Source organism: Salmo trutta, unplaced genomic scaffold (assembly GCF_901001165.1).
Source record: "Salmo trutta unplaced genomic scaffold, fSalTru1.1, whole genome shotgun sequence".
NCBI lineage: Eukaryota > Metazoa > Chordata > Actinopteri > Salmoniformes > Salmonidae > Salmo > Salmo trutta.
This window is the reverse complement of record NW_021822673.1, coordinates 140108-162109: the sequence shown is the minus strand read 5'-3', so window position 1 is coordinate 162109 and position 22002 is coordinate 140108. Positions and strand designations below refer to the sequence as shown.

General features: G+C 44.8%; 1 protein-coding gene across 3 annotated transcripts; it reads left to right on the top strand.

Moving 5' to 3' along the window:
- Positions 1-529: 529 nt before the first annotated feature.
- On the top strand, positions 530-19706 carry LOC115183161 (deoxyribose-phosphate aldolase-like). 3 transcript variants are annotated; one of them, XM_029744492.1, is made up of 11 exons: positions 530-652; positions 2719-2816; positions 3589-3736; positions 4498-4593; positions 5498-5632; positions 9391-9519; positions 17127-17239; positions 17468-17617; positions 17915-18139; positions 18534-18638; positions 19138-19706. In XM_029744492.1, the coding sequence occupies exons 1-9, from the start codon at positions 622-624 to the stop codon at positions 17969-17971; spliced, it is 957 nt and encodes a 318-aa protein (XP_029600352.1). In that variant the 5' UTR covers positions 530-621; the 3' UTR covers positions 17972-18139; positions 18534-18638; positions 19138-19706. The 3 variants fall into 3 exon arrangements, with proteins under 3 accessions (XP_029600352.1, XP_029600351.1, XP_029600350.1); XM_029744491.1 differs by having other exon boundaries at positions 17915-18174; XM_029744490.1 differs by having other exon boundaries at positions 17915-18209.
- Positions 19707-22002: the final 2296 nt, after the last annotated feature.

Below are 22002 nucleotides of genomic sequence, written 5' to 3'. Positions count from 1 at the left end.
ACATACTGCTTCTGGGTGGGCCCATAGACTGTTGGCAGCTTGGCAGATTGACTGCTCTGTAGAAATGCATGGTTTCGGTCAGTGTGGTAAAAAGTCTCAACTTGTTGCATAGTATTCTGGTCATGTTCTGGTTTTGGCAACGGTTGAAAGATGTCACGTCTAGGCAGGAACAAAACAATGTGGTTAGTGAGCCTTGCAATAAATGTGTACAGCATTTGGAGTATTATCCAAGATTTTACATGAAGGACTAAGAAATAGCCTGGTTAAATCGATTGCTTTGATTTTTGAATATTTAAAAAAATAAAAATTGACACAATAAATAGTTATTGACACAATAAATACAGAATGTATAAGTAGAACTTTTGGTTAAAACATTCTTATGAAAAAAAACTACATTATAATTGAAAATATGTCATTCATCTTTTTTAATTGATGAGGATCCTTCAAATGTACATTTTTGACGCCATTTCGAGCTGAACCGTGATTGGTGGATTGAGGGGGGCGGTAACTATACATTCAGGAAAAGGTCCATGGACCGGAAACGTTGCTGGTAGCAAATTAGCTTGCTAGGTGAATCTGCTGGAAAAATAACTCAGTTTGGTCGTTAAATCGACGTTAACCATGTCTGCAAGAAACCCGGGCATGCCCCTTGGTAAGACTCGCTTCTTTATTGTGGGAAATACATGTTTATCCTGAAACGTTAGTCAAATCCAGTGAAATAGCTATGGATTGTGTTAGCATGTGCAGCTAGCTAGTATCAACTCTAGCTACTACCATAGAGGCTGTGTTTAGATTTAGGACATTCTTGATAATCAATGTTTTGACTGTGACACTTAGGCCTAACAGGAAGAGTTTGGTTTCAAACAAATGCATGTAAGAAGAAACGTTTACCGCTCTCACGTGATGTAAAGTTAAGTACACAATGAATTAACAATCACTGCACATTGTACCTGTCAACGTGTTAATATATATATCTAACGTTAGTTAAGTAACATTCAGAGATACTTTGTATCGTGTCAAGTGAACACTAAAGATAGTAGCTAGTTAACGTTTTATGCTGAATTAGTGAATGTTGGTAGTCTTGACTCATGATGTCCTGGATAATGTTTCACATGACCACTCAGTGTAGACAGGGTGAATCATGTCAAATCAAATGTTATTGGTCACATACACATGGTTAGCAGATGTTAATGCGAGTGTGGCGAAATGCTTGTGCTTCTAGTTACTGACCATGCAGTAAAATCTAACAAGTAATCTACCAATTTCACAACAACTACCTTACACACACAGGTGTAAAGGAATGAATAAGAATATGTACATATAAATATATGGATGAGTGATGACCATGCGGCATAGAGTACAGTATATACATATGAGATGAGTAATGTAGGGTATGTAAACATTTATATAAAGTGGCATTGTTTAAAGATTTAATTATTAAAGTGGCTAGAGATTGACTGGCTGCTGCCAACATTCTGACTCAATGTTAGTGATGGTTGTTTAACAGTCTGATGGCCTTGAGATAGAAGCTGTTTTTCAGTCTCTCGGTCCCAGCTTTGATGTACCTGTACTGACCTCGCCTTCTGGATGGTAGCGGGGTGAACAGGCAGTAGCTCGGGTGGTTGTTGTCCTTGATGATCTTTTTGGCTTTCCTGTGACATCGGGTGGTGTAGGTGCCCAGGAGGGCTGGTAGTTTGCCCCCGGTGATGTGTTGTGCAGACCTCACTACCCTATGGAGAGCCTTATGGTTATCGGTGGAGCAGCTGCTGTACCAGGCGGTGATACAGCCCGACAGGATGCTCTCGATTGTGCATCTGTAAAAGTTTGTGTGTTTTTGTTGACAAGCTGAATTTCTTCAGCCTCCTGAGGTTGAAGAGGCGCTGTTGCTCTTCACCACACTGTCTGTGTGGGTGGACCATTTCAGTTTGTCCGTGATGTGTACGCTGAGGAACTTAAAACTCTCCACCTTCTCCACTACTGTCCCGTCGATGTGGATAGGGGGCTGCTCCCTCTGTTGTTTCCTGAAGTCCACGATCATCTCCTTTGTTTTGTTGACATTGAGTGAGAGGTTATTTTCCTGACACCACACTCCGAGGGCCCTCACCTCCTCCCTGTAGGCCGTCTCGTCGTTGTTGGTAATCAAGCCTACCACTGTAGTGTCGTCTGCAAACTTGATGATTGAGTTGGAGGCGTGCATGGCCACGCAGTCATGGGTGAACAGGGAGTACAGGAGAGGGCTGAGAACGCACCCTTGTGGGGCCCCAGTGTTGAGGATCAGCGGGGTGGAGATGTTGTTACCTACCCTCACCACCTGGGGGCGACCCGTCAGGAAGTCCAGGACCCAGTGTTGAGGATCAGCGGGGTGGAGATGTTGTTACCTACCCTCACCACCTGGGGGCGGCCCGTCAGGAAGTCCAGGACCCAGTTGCACAGGGCGGGGTGACTATCTATCAGTGATCTCTTGTTGTCTGACTGTACTAAGATCCCGGAAAACATTTAGTTACAGGCCTAACCGTCGGTGGTTAACTGCTGTAGGCCTACTGATATTCAGTAGATATCTGAACAGAATATTGGACTCAGTGAGAAATAGACGTATACCTCAATATAAACTTTTATAGAAGCGTTGTGGACAGCGACCACATATCAACTAACGTGTTTCTTATCAACCTTCCATTTTGATGTTGTTATTGTGTGTGTGTGTGTGTGTGTGTGTGTCAGACCTGCAGTGGGTGTCCAAGGTGCGAGTGAACACTCAGGCAGTGCTGAAGAGAGCTCAGCAGATCCAAGGACACAACAAGAACAAGAAACAGTGGCAGGTAGGAGCTTTGGGGGTTAGCTTTGTGGGTTAGCTTTGGTGTGTGTGTGTGTGTGTGTGTGTGTGTGTGTGTGTGTGTGTGTAAAATACCTTCATCTCCAATGTTTTCCTATAAGTCTCATAAGAAGACACACAAGATGAAAGGACAAAGTGATGCTCAGTTTGTATCCTACTATTAGAATAAGGATATGCAGTCTTCTCAGTTTGTATCCTACTATTAGAATAAGGATATGCAGTATTCTCAGTTTGTGTCCTACTATTAGAATAAGGATATGCAGTATTCTCAGTTTGTATCCTACTATTAGAATAAGGATATGCAGTATTCTCAGTTTGTATCCTACTATTAGAATAAGGATATGCAGTATTCTCAGTTTGTATCCTACTATTAGAATAAGGATATGCAGTATTCTCAGTTTGTATCCTACTATTAGAATAAGGATATGCAGTATTCTCAGTTTGTATCCTACTATTAGAATAAGGATATGCAGTATTCTCAGTTTGTATCCTACTATTAGAATAAGGATATGCAGTATTCTCAGTTTGTATCCTACTATTAGAATAAGGATATGCAGTATTCTCAGTTTGTATCCTACTATTAGAATAAGGATATGCAGTATTCTCAGTTTGTATCCTACTATTAGAATAAGGATTTACATTATGTATGGTTTTGTATGTTGTCTAGTGTTGAAGTTTTGTTCACACCAACCCCTTGTATTGAGAACAAACATCTGGCTCTGTGTTACAACATTACCCATAATGCTCTCTGTCTCCAGGCGGCGTGGCTGCTGCGGGCGGTGACCTGTATTGACCTGACGACCCTGGCTGGTGACGACACGCCCGGCAATGTCCACCGGCTGTGTATGAAGGCTACCCAGCCTGTACGCAACGACCTGCTGAAGAGCATGGACATGCAGGACAAAGGTAGTGGGGTGTCTGTCTGTCTGTCCGTGTCTCTCCCTCTCTCCACCTCACCCTGCTCTAGAGACAGACTAGCTTTACATAGCTCTTCATAAATCCTGTGTATGAAATGTGTTAGTCTACATCCTAAACATGACTGATGTTCTATACTTCATACTTGTTCTTCAATTCACAACTCATTGAATATTTACCCACTAGAGGGCGTCATGCTCTTTATTTACCCACTAGAGGGCGTCATGCTCTTTATTTACCCACTAGAGGGCGTCATGCTCTTTATTTGTCCCACTAGAGGGCGTCATGCTCTTTATTTACCCACTAGAGGGCGTCATGCTCTTTATTCACCCACTAGAGGGCGTCATGCTCTTTATTTACCCACTAGAGGGCGTCATGCTCTTTATTTACCCACTAGAGGGCGTCATGCTCTTTATTTACCCACTAGAGGGCGTCATGTTCTTTATTTACCCACTAGACGGCGTCATGCTCTTTATTCACCCACTAGAGGGCGACATGCTCTTTATTTACCCACTAGAGGGCGTCATGCTCTTTATTTACCCACTAGAGGGTGACATGCTCTTTATTTGTCCCACTAGAGGGCGACATGCTCCTATGTTTCACATGATAGGCCTGTCTTTGGTGTTGGCAAAGAGTAACTATGTGTTCTGGTTGTATCTGTGTATCTAGGTGTGTTTACTGCAGCAGTGTGTTGTCTCAGTTACATACATCTCTTAGCTAACTATGTGTTCTGATTGTATCTGTGTATCTAGGTGTGACCACTGCAGCGGTGTGCGTGTACCCGTCTCGTGTGGCTGATGCTGTGAAGTCACTGAAAGCAGCCAACTCCAGCCTACCTGTCGCCTCAGGTAAGAGAGAGAGGAGGAAGTCTACCTCCGTATCATTCTGTAGTTGGACAGTCCAGGTGTATGTTGTCTCCTACCTGTCTCCTCAGGTTAGAGAGAGAGAGGAGGAAGTCTACCTCCGTATCATTCTGTAGTTGGACAGTCCAGGTGTATGTTGTCTCCTACCTGTCTCCTCAGGTTAGAGAGAGAGGAGGAAGTCTACCTCCGTATCATTCTGTAGTTGGACAGTCCAGGTGTATGTTGTCTCCTACCTGTCTCCTCAGGTTAGAGAGAGAGAGGAGGAAGTCTACCTCCGTATCATTCTGTAGTTGGACAGTCCAGGTGTATGTTGTCTCCTACCTGTCTCCTCAGGTTAGAGAGAGAGAGGAGGAAGTCTACCTCCGTATCATTCTGTAGTTGGACAGTCCAGGTGTATGTTGTCACTTCCGTCATCCTCTGATTGGTTGTATGTTTCTTTGTTATTTTGATTTATTGATCGATTCATATATGCAATTATAAACTGGGTGGTTCGAGCCCTGAATGCTGATTTGCTGACAGCCATGGTATATCAGACCGTATACCACGGGTATGACAAAACATGTATTTTTACTGCTCTAATTATGTTGGTAACCAGTTTATAATAGCAATAATGCTCCTCAGAGGTTTGTGGTATATGACCAATATACCACGGCTAAGGGCTGTATCCAGGCACTCCGTGTTGCGTCGTGTCTAAGAACAGCCCTCGGCCGTGGTATATTGGCCATATACCACACCTCCTCAGGCCTTATTGCTTAATTATAACACATAAACGACTCTTACAGCCACAGCATGAATGAAATAACAGAATATTATGACATGAAAAACTCTAGATAGTGACTCAGCAAAGCCACTGTCTTCTCTCTCTCCATCCTGCTGCTCCTGTCCTCAGTGGCGACAGGTTTCCCTGCAGGCCAGACCTCTCTGAAGACCAGGCTGGAGGAGGTCCGTATGGCTGTAGAGGATGGAGCTATGGAGATAGATATAGTCATTAACAGGACTCTGGCCCTCACTGGACAGTGGGAAGGTATGGTATATCTTATTATAGACACTCACCAGACACTTTATTAGGTACATCTGGCTAGTAATGGGTCAGACCACCCTCTGCTTCCAGAACAGCCTGTTACATACAGTCAGTCAGCTGGAACATGTAAACACACAGTCAGTCAACTGGAACATGTAAACATACAGTCAGTCAACTGGAACATGTAAACATACGTCAGTCAGTCAACTGGAACATGTAAACATACAGTCAGTCAGTCAACTGGAACATGTAAACATACAGTCAGTCAGTCAACTGGAACATGTAAACATACAGTCAGTCAGTCAGCTGGAACATGTAAACATACAGTCAGTCAGTCAACTGGAACATGTAAACATACAGTCAGTCAGTCAGTCAACTGGAACATGTAATCAGTCAGTCAGTCAACTGGAACATGTAAACATTCAGTCAGTCAGTCAGTCAGTCAGTCAGTCAACTGGAACATGTAAACATGCAGTCAGTCAGTCAACTGGAACATGTAAACATGCAGTCAGTCAGTCAGCTGGAACATGTAAACATGCAGTCAGTCAGTCAGCTGGAACATGTAAACATGCAGTCAGTCAGTCAGCTGGAACATGTAAACATGCAGTCAGTCAGTCAGCTGGAACATGTAAACACGCAGTCAGTCAGTCAGCTGGAACATGTAAACACACAGTCAGTCAGTCAGCTGGAACATGTAAACACACAGTCAGTCAGTCAGTCAGCTGGAACATGTAAACAGTCAGTCAGTCAGCTGGAACATGTAAACAGTCAGTCAGTCAGTCAGCTGGAACATGTAAACATTCAGTCAGTCAGTCAGCTGGAACATGTAAACATAGTCAGTCAGTCAGCTGGAACATGTAAATATACAGTCAGTCAGTCAGCTGGAACATGTTAATATACAGTCAGTCAGTCAGCTGGAACATGTAAACACACAGTCAGTCAGTCAGCTGGAACATGTAAACACACAGTCAGTCAGTCAGCTGGAACATGTAAACACACAGTCAGTCAGTCAGCTGGAACATGTAAACACACAGTCAGTCAGTCAGCTGGAACATGTAAACATACAGTCAGTCAGTCAGTCAGTCAGTCAACTGGAACATGTAAACAGTCAAAAGTCAGCTGGAACATGTAAACATTCAGTCAGTCAACTGGAACATGTAAACACAGTCAGTCAGTCAGTCAGTCAACTGGAACATGTAAACATACAGTCAGTCAGTCAGTCAACTGGAACATGTAAACATGCAGTCAGTCAGCTGGAACATGTAAACAGTCAAAAGTCAGCTGGAACATGTAAACATTCAGTCAGTCAACTGGAACATGTAAACACAGTCAGTCAGTCAGTCAACTGGAACATGTAAACATGCAGTCAGTCAGCTGGAACATGTAAACAGTCAAAAGTCAGCTGGAACATGTAAACATTCAGTCAGTCAACTGGAACATGTAAACACAGTCAGTCAGTCAGTCAACTGGAACATGTAAACATGCAGTCAGTCAGATGGAACATGTAAACATACAGTCAGTCAGTCAGTTGGAACATGTAAACAGTCAGTCAGTCAGCTGGAACATGTAAACATACAGTCAGTCAGTCAGCTGGAACATGTAAACATACAGTCAGTCAGTCAGCTGGAACATGTAAACATAGTCAGTCAGTCAACTGGAACATGTAAACATACAGTCAGTCAGTCAACTGGAACATGTAAACATACAGTCAGTCAGTCAACTGGAACATGTAAACATACAGTCAGTCAGTCAGCTGGAACATGTAAACATACAGTCAGTCAGTCAACTGGAACATGTAAACATACAGTCAGTCAGCTGGAACATGTAAACATAGTCAGTCAGTCAGTCAGTCAGTCAGCTGGAACATGTAAACATACAGTCAGTCAGTCAACTGGAACATGTAAACATACAGTCAGTCAGTCAGTCAGTCAGTCAGTCAACTGGAACATGTAAACATGCAGTCAGTCAGTCAACTGGAACATGTAAACATGCAGTCAGTCAGTCAACTGGAACATGTAAACATACACTACCGTTCAAAGGTTTGGGGTCACTTAGAAATGTCCTTTTTTTTGTCTATTAAAATGACTTCAAATTGATCAGAAATACAGTGTAGACATTGTTAATGTTGTAAATTACTATTGTATCTGGAAACGGCAGATTTTTTTATGGAATATCTACATGGGCGTACAGAGGCCCATTATCAGCAACCATCACTCCTGTGTTCCAATGGCACATAGTGTTAGCTAATCCCAGTTTATCATTTTAAAAGGCAAATTGATCATTAGAAAACCTTTTTCCAATTATATTAGCACAGCTGAAAACTGTTCTGATTAAAGAAGCAATAAAACTGGCCTGTAGACTATTTGAGTATCTGGAGCATCAGCATTTGTGGGTTCGATTACAGGCTCAAAATGGCCAGAAACAAAGAACTTTCTTCTGAAACTCGTCAGTCTATTCTTGTTCTGAGAAATGAAGGCTATTCCATGCGAGAAATTGCCAAGAAACTGAAGATCTCGTACAACGCTGTGTACTACTCCCTTCACAGAACAGCTCAAACTGGCTCGAACCAGAATAGAAAGAGGAGTGGGAGGCCCCGGTGCACAACTGAGCAAGAGGACAAGTACATTAGTGTCTAGTTTGAGAAACAGACGCCTCACAAGTCCTCAACTGGCAGCTTCAGTAAATAGTACCCGCAAAACACCAGTCTCAACGTCAACAGTGAAGAGGCGACTCCGGGATGCTGGCCTTCTAGGCAGAGTTGCAAAGAAAAAGCCAAATCTCAGACTGGCCAATAAAAATAAAAGATTAAGATGGGCAAAAGAACACAGACACTGGACAGAGGAACTCTGCTTAGAAGGCCAGCATCCCGGAGTCGCCTCTTCACTGTTGACGTTGAGACCTCTCACTCACTCACTCACTCACTCAATCACTCACTCACTCACTCACTCACTCACTTACATACATATCAAGGCAAAGGGTGGCTATTTGAAGAATCTCAAATATAAAATATATTTTGATTTGTTCAACACTTTTTTGATTACTACATGATTCCATATGTGTTATTTAAAAATAAAGAAAAACCCTTGAATGAGTATGTGTTCTAAAACTTTTGACCGGCAGTGTACATAAAACATATTAAAAACAGCTATGGTGTTGCTATGGTGTTGCTATGGCAGTATGAGCTATGGTGTTGCTATGGCAGTATGAGCTATGGTGTTGCTATGGCAGTATGAGCTATGGTGTTGCTATGGCAGTATGAGCTATGGTGTTGCTATGGCAGTATGGGCTATGGCGTTGCTATGGCAGTATGAGCTATGGTGTTGCTATGGCAGTATGAGCTATGGCGTTGCTATGGCAGTATGAGCTATGGCGTTGCTATGGCAGTATGAGCTATGGCGTTGCTATGGCAGTATGAGCTATGGTGTTGCTATGGCAGTATGAGTTATGGTGTTGCTATGGCAGTATGAGCTATGGTGTTGCTATGGCAGTATGAGCTATGGTGTTGCTATGGCAGTATGAGCTATGGTGTTGCTATGGCAGTATGAGCTATGGTGTTGCTATGGCAGTATGAGCTATGGTGTTGCTATGACAGTGAAGGTGTGTGGTGAAGTGTCTCTCCTCAATAAAGTTTCCATTTAAATCCCGTCTCTCCTCAATAAAGTTTCCATTTAAATCCCGTCTCTCTCCTCAATAAAGTTTCCATTTAAATCCCGTCTCTCTCCTCAATAAAGTTTCCATTTAAATCCCGTCTCTCTCCTCAGCCATGTATGATGAGGTGTGTCAGTTCAGAGAGGCCTGTGGGGAGGCTCACATGAAGTCCATCCTGGCTATAGGAGAGCTGGGGACCTACACCAATGTCTACAAGGCTAGTCTGGTGGCTATGATGGCTGGTGAGTGTTCCCTCTCTCTCTCACACACACTCACACGTACACACACACACACTCACACAGGTTGGTATTATACTTGAGATCCAGCTCCCATTTTCTCTCGTTGATGAATGATTTGTGAAAATGTTGAGTTGAATGTGCTCATCTCTCCTCTGAATCAGGACCAGTGATAGTTTTACACATGGTGCAGTTTGTCATGTCCTCCTGTGGGGGGCGCTGTTGTTCAGGCTGTACTCTCTGTGTCTGTACTTAGTTAACCTGATGAACACTCTCTCTCTCTCTCTCTCTCTCTCTCTCTCTTTTTCTCTCACTCACACACACACTCACACACACACTGAACTGTACACTTAGCTCCCTGTCACATAATAAGCCTGATTACTGTACCAAATTGTCAGCCGGTCCGATAGAGATCATTATTAAAATACATTGCTTTTGTCTCAGCTCTGCTCCTTAATCTCCCCTTGTTCTATAAATTGCGTATGAGATTCCAGAAATTGAATGATAATTTTGCCTATTAATCTATGACGGCGGCTATTTTGCTCCGCCACACACACACACACACACACACACACACTGCCTGCTTGCCCGCGCTAGCCAAATGAAACGAGCGTCATTACCGACATCCTCGTTTAATAACCTCTATCAATTATCAACTCATTAACATCCCCATAACCAATGTACAGAATTATTCCTCCGTCTGGGGATGAGGAGAGAGAGGGAGGGAAAGATGGTGAGAGAGGGGGGGTGAGGAGAGGGAGAGGGAGAGGGAAAGATGGTGAGAGAGGGGGGGAGGAGAGCGAGAGGGAGAGGGAAAGATGGTGAGAGGGGGGGGAGGAGAGCGAGAGGGAGAGGGAAAGATGGTGAGAGAGAGAGAGAGGGGGGGTATGAGGAAGAGAGGGAAAGATGGTGAGAGAGGGGGGGGAGGAGAGGGAGAGGGAAAGATGGTGAGAGAGTGGGGGGGGGGAGAGCGAGAGGGAAAGAGGGGGGGAGGAGAGCGAGAGGGAAAGATGGTGAGAGTGAGAGAGAGGGGGTTATGCGAGAGAGAGAGGGGGGGTTTCGAGAGGGGGTTATGCGAGAGAGGGGGTTATACGAGAGAGGGAGAGAGGGGGTTATGAGGGTTATGGGGGTTAAGAGGAAGAGAGCGAGAGACAAAGAAAGAAAGAAAGAGAGAGAGAGAGAAAGAAGGGAAGAAATAAAGAAAAAATCTGACTGTAAAAATACACAGTACACATCTGTAAAGTGTTCATCAGTCTAGTAATGAACAGTCATTAGAGACTAGGGGGGGAGGCAGAAGGGATGAACAGTCATTAGAGACTAGGGGGGAGGCAGAAGGGATGAACAGTCATTAGAGACTAGGGGGGGGAGGCAGAAGGGATGAACAGTCATTAGAGACTTAGGGGGGGAGGCAAGAAGAAGGATGAACAGTCATTAGAGACTAGGGGGAGGAGGCAGAAGGGATGCATGAACAGTCATTAGAGACTAGGGGGGAGGCAGAAGGGATGAACAGTCATTAGAGACTAGGGGGGGAGAGCAGAAGAAGGGATGAACAGTCATTAGACTAGGGGGGAGGAGCAGAAGGGATGAACAGTCATTAGAGACTAGGGGGGGAGGAGGCAGAAGGGATGAACAGTCATTAGAGACTAGGGGGGGGGGGCGGAGGCAGAGGGATGAACAGTCATTAGAGACTAGGGGGGGAGGCAGAAGGGATGAACAGTCATTAGAGACTAGGGGGGGAGGCAGAAGGGATGAACAGTCATTAGAGACTAGGGGGGAGCAGGCCGAGAAGCAGAAGGGATGAACAGTCATTAGAGACTAGGGGGAGGAGGCAGAAGGGATGAACAGTCATTAGAGACTAGGGGGGGAGGCAGAAGGGATGAACAGTCATTAGAGACTAGGGGGGGGGGGCAGAAGGGATGAACAGTCATTAGAGACTAGGGGGGGAGGGGAGAAGGGGTGAACAGTCATTAGAGACTAGGGGGGGAGGCAGAAGGGATGAACAGTCATTAGGACTAGGGGGAGGAGGCAGCAGAAGGGATGAACAGTCATTAGAGACTAGGGGGGGAGGCAGAGAGGGATGAACAGTCATTAGAGACTAGGGGGAGGAGGCAGAAGGGATGAACAGTCATTAGAGACTAGGGGGAGGAGGCAGAGGAGGGATGAACAGTCATTAGAGACTAGGGGGAGGAGGCAGAAGGGATGAACAGTCATTAGAGACTAGGGGGAGGAGGCAGAAGGGATGAACAGTCATTAGAGACTAGGGGGGGAGGCAGAAGGGATGAACAGTCATTAGAGACTAGGGGGGGAGGCAGAAGGGATGAACAGTCATTAGAGACTAGGGGGAGGAGGCAGAAGGGATGAACAGTCATTAGAGACTAGGGGGAGGAGGCAGAAGGGATGAACAGTCATTAGAGACTAGGGGGAGGAGGCAGAGGGGATGAACAGTCATTAGAGACTAGGGGGGAGGCAGAAGGGATGAACAGTCATTAGAGACTAGGGGGAGGAGGCAGAAGGGATGAACAGTCATTAGAGACTAGGGGGAGGAGGCAGAAGGGATGAACAGTCATTAGAGACTAGGGGGAGGAGGCAGAAGGGATGAACAGTCATTAGAGACTAGGGGGAGGAGGCAGAAGGGAATGAACAGTCATTAGAGACTAGGGGGAGGAGGCAGAAGGGCATGAACAGTTCATTAGAGACTAGGGGGGGAGGCAGAAGGGAATGAACAGTCATTAGAGACTAGGGGGAGGAGGCAGAAGGGATGAACAGTCATTAGAGACTAGGGGGAGGAGGCAGAAGGGATGAACAGTCATTAGAGACTAGGGGGAGGAGGCAGAAGGGATGAACAGTCATTAGAGACTAGGGGGAGGAGGCAGAAGGGATGAACAGTCATTAGAGACTAGGGGGGAGGCAGAAGGGATGAACAGTCATTAGAGACTAGGGGGGGAGGCAGAAGGGATGAACAGTCATTAGAGACTAGGGGGAGGAGGCAGAAGGGATGAACAGTCATTAGAGACTAGGGGGAGGAGGCAGAAGGGATGAACAGTCATTAGAGACTAGGGGGAGGAGGCAGAAGGGATGAACAGTCATTAGAGACTAGGGGGAGGAGCAGAAGGGATGAACAGTCATTAGAGACTAGGGGGAGGAGGCAGAAGGGATGAACAGTCATTAGAGACTAGGGGGAGGAGGCAGAAGGGATGAACAGTCATTAGAGACTAGGGGGAGGAGGCAGAAGGGATGAACAGTCATTAGAGACTAGGGGGGGAGGCAGAAGGGATGAACAGTCATTAGAGACTAGGGGGAGGAGGCAGAAGGGATGAACAGTCATTAGAGACTAGGGGGGGAGGCAGAAGGATGAACAGTCATTAGAGACTAGGGGGAGGAGGCAGAAGGGATGAACAGTCATTAGAGACTAGGGGGAGGAGGCAGAAGGGATGAACAGTCATTAGAGACTAGGGGGAGGAGGCAGAAGGGATGAACAGTCATTAGAGACTAGGGGGAGGAGGCAGAAGGGATGAACAGTCATTAGAGACTAGGGGGAGGAGGCAGAGGGGATGAACAGTCATTAGAGACTAGGGGGGGAGGCAGAAGGGATGAACAGTCATTAGAGACTAGGGGGAGGAGGCAGAAGGGATGAACAGTCATTAGAGACTAGGGGGAGGAGGCAGAGGGGATGGAGGGAAACAAGGAGAGGAGAATAGAGGGATGATGCTTTTTTTTACCAGGGTTTGTGGTTCATCTATTAAAAGCCTGTCATTTCATCTTCTATTTTTATCCAGAAAGCTGCTAAGACATAATTGTCTCAGAAGGAAAGGAAGGGGATAAATGTAGGGATGGAGGAACGGGAGGGAAGGAAGGGGATAAATGTAGGGATGGAGGGAACGGGAGGGAAGGAAGGGGATAAATGAAGAGTTATATTGATGAAGCAGGCAGCACACACCCTCTGTTAGCCCTGTTACAGTGTCACAGACACCATATGTTCTCCTCTGGCTCTGGAGACCCTGAGAGCAGAGCGGCCCTCACTGTAATGTCCCTGGGAGCAGAGCGGCCCTCACTGTAATGTCTCTGGAGTCCCTGGGAGCAGAGCGGCCCTCACTGTAATGTCTCTGGAGACCCTGGGAGTAGAGCGGCCCTCACTGTAATGTCTCTGGAGTCCCTGGGAGCAGAGCGGCCCTCACTGTAATGTCTCTGGGAGCAGAGCGGCCCTCACTGTAATGTCTCTGGAGACCCTGAGAGCAGAGCGGCCCTCACTGTAATGTCTCTGGAGACCCTGGGAGTAGAGCGGCCCTCACTGTAATGTCCCTGGAGACCCTGGGAGTAGAGCGGCCCTCACTGTAATGTCTCTGGAGACCCTGAGAGCAGAGAGGCCCTCAGTATAATGTCTCTGGAGACCCTAGGAGCAGAGCGGCCCTCAGTATAATATCCTGTTTCAGTCAGAGATACTTTAGAACTAGCTGTACCTCTTACACTGTAGTAGTATCATATTGTATTTTAGTCCAGTCTGATGACATCTCTAAATTTCCTATTTTTATTCCTACAAATGTATTTCTAGAATGTTAAATGTGTGTACTGTATTGTAGGTCATCTGTATGTCTAGTTTCCTATTTCTATAGCTCATCCTGCTTGAATGGGATCTTTCTGGAATTGTAGAAAGTTGAAAAGCCGAATAGATTCCATATTGATGGCTAGAAGGAATTGTCCACCAGATTATTTCGCAGGTTGTACAGAGCATTCGGAGAGGATTCAGACCCCTTGACTTTTTCCACGTTTTTGTTACGTTACAGCCTTATTCTAAAATTGATTACGTTTTTCCCCCTCGTCAACCTACACACAATACCTCATAATGACCTCACAATACCCCATAATGACATCACAATACCCCATAATGACATCACAATACCCCATAATGACATCACAATACCCCATAATGACATCACAATACCCCATAATGACATCACAATACCCCATAATGACATCACAATACCCCATAATGACAAAGTGAAAACACGTTTGTAGAATTCTTTGCAGAAAAAAAATGAAATATTACATTTACATAAGTATTCAGACCCTTTATTCAGTACTTTGTTGAAGCACCTTGGCAGTGATTACAGCCTAGAATCTTCTTGGGTTTGATGCTACAAGCTTGGCACACCTGTATTTGGGGAGTTTCTCCCATTCTTCTCTGCAGATCCTCTCAAGCTCTGTCAGGTTGGATGGGGAGTGTTGCTGCACAGCTATTTTCAGGTCTCCAGAGATGTTCGATCAGGTATCTAGTCCAGGATCTGGCTGGGCCACTCAAATCAAATTGTATTTATCACATGCGCCGAATACAACAGGTATTACAGTGAAATGCTGAATACTACAGGTATTACAGTGAAATGCTGAATACAACAGGTATTACAGTGAAATGCCGAATACAACAGGTATTACAGTGAAATGCCTAATACAACAGGTATTACAGTGAAATGCCGAATGCAGCAGGTATTACAGTGAAATGCCGAATACAACAGGTATTACAGTGAAATGCCGAATGCAGCAGGTATTACAGTGAAATGCCGAATGCAGCAGGTATTACAGTGAAATGCCGAATGCAGCAGGTATTACAGTGAAATGCCGAATGCAACAGGTATTACAGTGAAATGCCGAATACAACAGGTATTACAGTGAAATGCCGAATACAACAGGTATTACAGTGAAATGCCGAATACAACAGGTATTACAGTGAAATGCCGAATACAACAGGTATTACAGTGAAATGCCGAATACAACAGGTATTACAGTGAAATGCCGAATACAACAGGTATTACAGTGAAATGCCGAATACAGCAGGTATTACAGTGAAATGCCGAATACAGCAGGTATTACAGTGAAATGCCGAATACAGCAGGTATTACAGTGAAATGCCGAATACAACAGGTATTACAGTGAAATGCAGAATACAACAGGTATTACAGTGAAATGCCGAATACAACAGGTATTACAGTGAAATGCCGAATACAACAGGTATTACAGTGAAATGCCGAATACAACAGGAATTACAGTGAAATGCCGAATACAACAGGAATTACAGTGAAATGCTGAATACTACAGGTATTACAGTGAAATGCTGAATACAACAGGTATTACAGTGAAATGCCGAATACAACAGGTATTACAGTGAAATGCCGACTACAACAGGTATTACAGTGAAATGCTGAATACTACAGGTATTACAGTGAAATGCTGAATACAACAGGTATTACAGTGAAATGCCGACTACAACAGGTATTACAGTGAAATGCCGAATACAACAGGTATTACAGTGAAATGCTTACTTACCAGCCCTTAACCAACAATGCAGTTAAGAAAAATAAGTGTTAAGTAAAATTAATTATAATTAATTGAAGAGCAGCAGTAATGTAACTCAAGGACATTCAGAGACTTGTCCCGAAGCCTCTCCTGTGTTGTCTTGTCTGTGTGCTTAGGGTCGTTGTCCTGTTGGAAGGTGAACCTTCGCCCCAGTCTGACATCCTGAGCGCTCTGGAGCAGGTTTTCATCAAGGATCTCTCTGTACTTTACTCTGTTCATCTTTCCCTCGATCCTGACTAGTCTCCCAGTCCCTGCCGCTGAAAAACATCCCCACAGCATGATGCTGCCACCACCATGCTTCACCGTAGGGATGGTGCCAGGTTTCCTCCAGACGTGATGCTTGGCATTTAGGCCAAAGAGTTCAATCTTGGTTTCATCAGACCAGTGAATCTTGTTTCTCATGGTCTGAGACTCTTTAGGTGCCTTTTGGCAAACTCCATGCGGGCTGTCATGTGCCTTTTACTGAGGAATGGCTTCCGTCGGGCCACTCTACCATAAAGGCCTGATTAGTGGAGTGCTGCAGAGATGGTTGTCCTTCTGGAAGGTTCTTCCATCTCCACATAGGAACTCTGTCAGAGTGACCATCGGGTTCTTGGTCACCTCCCTGACCAAGGCCCTTCTCCCCCGATTGCTCAGTTTGGCCGGGCGGCCAGCTCTTGGAAGAGTCTTGGTGGTCCCGAACTTCTTCCATTTAAGAATGATGGAGGCCACTGTGTTCTTGGGACCTTCAGTGCTGCAGAAATGTTTTGGTACCCTTCTCCAGATCTGTGCCACGACACAATCCTGTCTCCGAGCTCGATGGACAATTCCTTCGATTTCATGGCTTGGTTTTTGCTCTGACATGCACTGTCAACTGTGGGACCTTATATATAGACGGGTGTGTGCCTTTCCAAATCATGTCCAATCAATAGAATTTACCACAGGTGGACTCCAATCAAGTTGTAGAAACATCTGAAGGATGATCAATGGAAACAGGATGCACCTGAACTCAATTTATAGTCTCATAGTAAAGGGTCTGAATACTTATGTTAATAAGGTATTTCTGTTTTTTTGTTTTTAATAAAAATTAGCAAACATTTTGAAAAACCTGTTTCACTTTGTCATTACTGGGTACTGTGTGAAGATTGATGAGGATTTTGTTTTTACATTTAACGTAACAAAATGTTTTGAAAGTCCAGTGTTCTGAATACTTTCCCAATGCCCTGAGGTCAGCTGATGAAACAAGGTCGTCTTTTTAACAACGTCTGTGTGTGTTTGTGTAACAACAGGGTCGGACTTCATCAAGACGTCAACAGGGAAGGAATCTGTCAACGCTACCTACCCTGTCGCCATAGTGATGGTCAGAGCCATCCGGGACTACTTCCTGAAGACTGGACACAAGGTGTGTCTCTTAGTGTGTGTGTGTGTGTGCTTTTCTTTAGATTCCGTCCAGTCAAGTTAGCTGAATTAACTCAGTTCTAATCAATGCCGTTCCTCATCAGATATATGTATTTACCTAAAATGGATTGGAATAAACATTGTTCCCTGTTGAGTGGTCCTCTATCCCTCGTGAAGTTGTATTGTTGCCTCACTGACGTCTAGCTGTTGTTCCTGTGTCCTGAACCTCTAGGTTGGTTTTAAGCCTGCTGGTGGGATCCGTACAGCCAAGGAGTCGTTGGTGTGGCTGACTCTGATGAAGGAAGAGCTGGGAGACGAGTGGCTGAGCCCTCACCTCTTTAGACTGGGGGCTAGTAGTCTACTGGCTGACATAGAGAGACAGGTACACACACACACACACACACACACACACACACACACACACACACTCAGGTCCTTCTAAAACACGTCCCATAACGTGGCCGATTTTAGTGCTGAGAGTGGGATGGCTTGGTACTGTAGGACACAATAATGGTTTAGTTTGTCCATTAGTCATGACCTTTAACCTGTACATGTCAGTGTTCTAGACGTCCTAATAACAACAGGGTCATATTTAAATGGTCTGCTCTATCTAGCTAAGTGTTTTTACCTGTCCTCCTCTTTCATCTTCTGTTGTTCCCTGTTTCTCTCTTTTCTCCAGATCTACCATTACGTGACTGGTCGCTACGCAGCCTATCACCAGATGCCCATGGCCTGAAACCATGGTTACCGTTTCCAAAGTGACCAATCTGAAACCTCACCGAACCAGCCTATCACTGTGCAGATTGGTTCCTGGAAGATATATCTGTAACTGTATTTGTCAGGAATGTGTTGATTTGACCAGATGACCATGTCAAGTGAAGGGAAGAGAGCCTGCCATTTTACTGTATACAGTACTTCTGGAATAGCTGCCATTTTACTGTATACAGTACTTCTTGAATAGCTGCCATTTTACTGTATACAGTACTTCTGGAATAGCTGCCATTTTACTGTATACAGTACTTCTGGAATAGCTGCCATTTTACTGTATACAGTACTTCTGGAATAGCTGCCATTTTACTGTATACAGTACTTCTGGAATAGCTGCCATTTTACTGTATACAGTACTTCTGGAATAGCTGCCATTTTACTGTATACAGTACTTCTGGAATAGCTGCCATTTTACTGTATACAGTACTTCTGGAATAGCTGCCATTTTACTCTATATAGTACTTCTGGGATATCTGCCATTTTACTGTATACAGTACTTCTGGGATATCTGCCATTTTACTGTATACCAGGTATACAGTACTTCTGGGATAGCTGCCATTTTACTGTATACAGTACTTCTGGTATATCTGCCATTTTACTGTATACAGTACTTCTGGAATAGCTGCCATTTTACTGTATACAGTACTTCTGGAATAGCTGCCATTTTACTGTATACAGTACTTCTGGGATATCTGCCATTTTACTGTATACAGTACTTCTGGAATATCTGCAATTTTACTGTATATAGTACTTCTGGAATATCTGCAATTTTACTGTATACAGTACTTCTGGGATATCTGCCATTTTACTGTATATAGTACTTCTGGAATATCTGCAATTTTACTGTATACAGTACTTCTGGGATATCTGCCATTTTACTGTATACAGTACTTCTGGAATAGCTGCCATTTTACTGTATACAGTACTTCTGGTATATCTGCCATTTTACTGTATATAGTACTTCTGGAATATCTGCCATTTTACTGTATACAGTACTTCTGGGATATCTGCCATTTTACTGTATACAGTACTTCTGGAATATCTGCCATTTTACTGTATACAGTACTTCTGGGATATCTGCCATTTTACTGTATACAGTACTTCTGGAATATCTGCCATTTTACTGTATACCAGGTATACAGTACTTCTGGGATATCTGCCATTTTACTGTATACAGTACTTCTGGTATATCTGCCATTTTACTGTATACAGTACTTCTGGTATATCTGCCATTTTACTGTATATAGTACTTCTGGAATAGCTGCCATTTTACTGTATACAGTACTTCTGGAATAGCTGCCATTTTACTGTATACAGTACTTCTGGAATAGCTGCCATTTTACTTTATATAGTACTTCTGGAATATCTGCCATTTTACTGTATACAGGACATACAATACTTCTGTAATATCTTACTCTTTGTGCCTTGAGACAGCCAGTATTGTTTCATCTAGTTCCCATCCAAACAATGTGAAACTATGATGCTGTATGAATTGAGTGTTAATGAGTCAGTCTTAATGATCCATTAAATTGTAGTTGTTTTGAGAGTACTATATTATAGACAATATAAAGCTCTTAATTCAGTTTTCCGTCTCAGTCTATTACTGTTGTTGTTGTAATGAAAGATTGCCACCCATTCTAATCATGTCTGTCTGGACATTTTGTTGAAAATGTTGAGGTGTGATTAAAGACCATCAAACATTATGGATTGTTATTCACATGAGATAAAGGCAGAAAACTGTATTGTGCATTAGATTCTCACAACATGGAAATGGGTCTTAAATTGATCTTAATTGGCCCTAACAGCTCTGGCCCTAACAGCTCTGGCCCTAACAGCCTACAGCTCTGGCCCTAACAGCTCTGGCCCTAACAGCTCTGGCCCTAACAGCCTACAGCGCTGACCTACAGCTCTGGCCCTAACAGCCTACAGCGCTGACCTACAGCTCTGGCCCTAACAGCCTACAGCGCTGACCTACAGCTCTGGCCCTAACAGCCTACAGTGCTGACCTACAGCTCTGGCCCTAACAGCCTACAGCGCTGACCTACAGCTCTGGCCCTAACAGCCTACAGCGCTGACCTACAGCTCTGGCCCTAACAGCCTACAGTGCTGACCTACAGCTCTGGCCCTAACAGCCTACAGCGCTGACCTACAGCTCTGGCCCTAACAGCCTACAGCGCTGACCTACAGCTCTGGCCCTAACAGCCTACAGCGCTGACCTACAGCTCTGGCCCTAACAGCCTACAGCTCTGGCCCTAACAGCTCTGGCCCTAACAGCCTACAGCGCTGGCCCTAACAGCTCTGGCCCTAACAGCTCTGGCCCTAACAGCCTACAGCGCTGACCTACAGCTCTGGCCCTAACAGCCTACAGCGCTGACCTACAGCTCTGGCCCTAACAGCCTACAGTGCTGACCTACAGCTCTGACTAACAGGGTAACTGTAATACACCACCAGAGTTTCTCTTTCTGAGCATGTCGTCGATATCAAAAGACAAACAGCTTTAGGGTCTGTGTGCCCTTTATTATGGTATCTACAGTATATAATCAGCTCAGTCTATTCATGTGAACAGTTTAGAACGCTCCACCTGTCTCTCATGGCGTGCCTGCCTGTGTGCTGAAAATGTTCGGGACCGTTCTTCTGGTCTAATTTCATTAGCTGGGAGCCCAGTGAACAAAGAGGGTTAATGAGGGGTTAAGTGGAGTTGAAATGATCTGATTGAAACAGTTCTCAGTTTGGACGCAGCTTCGTTTTGAAGACGGAAGAAAACTTTCTTCCTCTTTCTTCCCGCTCTTTTCTTCTTTGAGGAAGATATGCCGGGCCGTGACCTTGACGAGAACAGAGGAGAGGATCAATGAAATAACATCATTAGTTGTGTAATGGGGATGTAAGTCTTGAGAGGGAGTGGAGAAATCTGTCTAAAGAGGGATTGAGTCTGTTGAGGGAGAGAGAGAGGGAAGTCTGAAGAGGGATTGAGTCTGTTGAGGGGGGGGGAGTCTGTCTAAAGAGGGATTGAGTCTGTTGAGGGAGAGAGAGATGGAGGGGGAAGTCTGTCTAAAGAGGGATTGAGTCTGTTGAGGGAGAGAGAGATGGAGGGGGAAGTCTGTCTAAAGAGGGATTGAGTCTGTGGGGGAGAGGGGGGGGGGGAGTCTGTCTGAAGAGGAATTGAGTCTGTTGAGGGAGAGGGGGAAGTCTGTAAAGAGGGATTGAGTCTATTGAGGGAGAAGTCTGTCTAAAGACGGAGGGAGAGGGTAAAGGAGAAAGGATTGACAGGAAAACTCAGGGGGAAGGAAGAGTGCCGTGAACACAGCAAGGGTTGGGTTTGGGATCAGGGCATGATGGGATATTTCAGTTGTAAGTATGCAAAGCCTCACGGTTTACCTAATTAGATTACGTTTTAGATAAATGCTTGTGGCTTGGCAGGAAGTCTGGTTTCTCTGTTACAGGATGAGGTCATATTGAATTCATAGTGGATGAGGATGAGTGGCTGCGGTTCTGGATTTTCTTGAACTCTAACCCTTGGCAATTGATACAGAGATTTCTGCACATGCGCAGGATCATTTAAACAAAAAAAATATCTGCTGCTCCACTCTGCTGCCTAGATATCTTCTGCTCAGTGTTCCCCACTTCTCCACTCTGCTGTCTAGATATCTTCTGCTCAGTGTTCCCCACTTCTCCACTCTGCCGTCTAGATATCTTCTGCTCAGTGTTCCCCACTTCTCCACTCTGCTGTCTAGATATCTTCTGCTCAGTGTTCCCCACTTCTCCACTCTGCTGTCTAGATATCTTCTGCTCGGTGTTCCCCACTTCTCCACTCTGCTGTCTAGATATCTTCTGCTCGGTGTTCCCCACTTCTCCACTCTGCTGTCTAGATATCTTCTGCTCAGTGTTCCCCACTTCTCCACTCTGCTGTCTAGATATCTTCTGCTCAGTGTTCCCCACTTCTCCACTCTGCTGTCTAGATATCTTCTGCTCAGTGTTCCCCACTTCTCCACTCTGCTGTCT

What these genes read in the sequence shown, in the direction of transcription:
- LOC115183161 (XM_029744492.1), top strand. Translation starts at nt 622, where the DNA reads ATGTCTGCAAGAAACCCGGGCATGCCCCTTG. An exon ending in TCTGGTGGCTATGATGGCTG is followed by an intron (nt 9,520 to 17,126) that starts GTGAGTGTTCCC and finishes GTGTAACAACAG; the next exon opens with GGTCGGACTTCATCAAGACG. An exon ending in TCCTGAAGACTGGACACAAG is followed by an intron (nt 17,240 to 17,467) that starts GTGTGTCTCTTA and finishes CTGAACCTCTAG; the next exon opens with GTTGGTTTTAAGCCTGCTGG.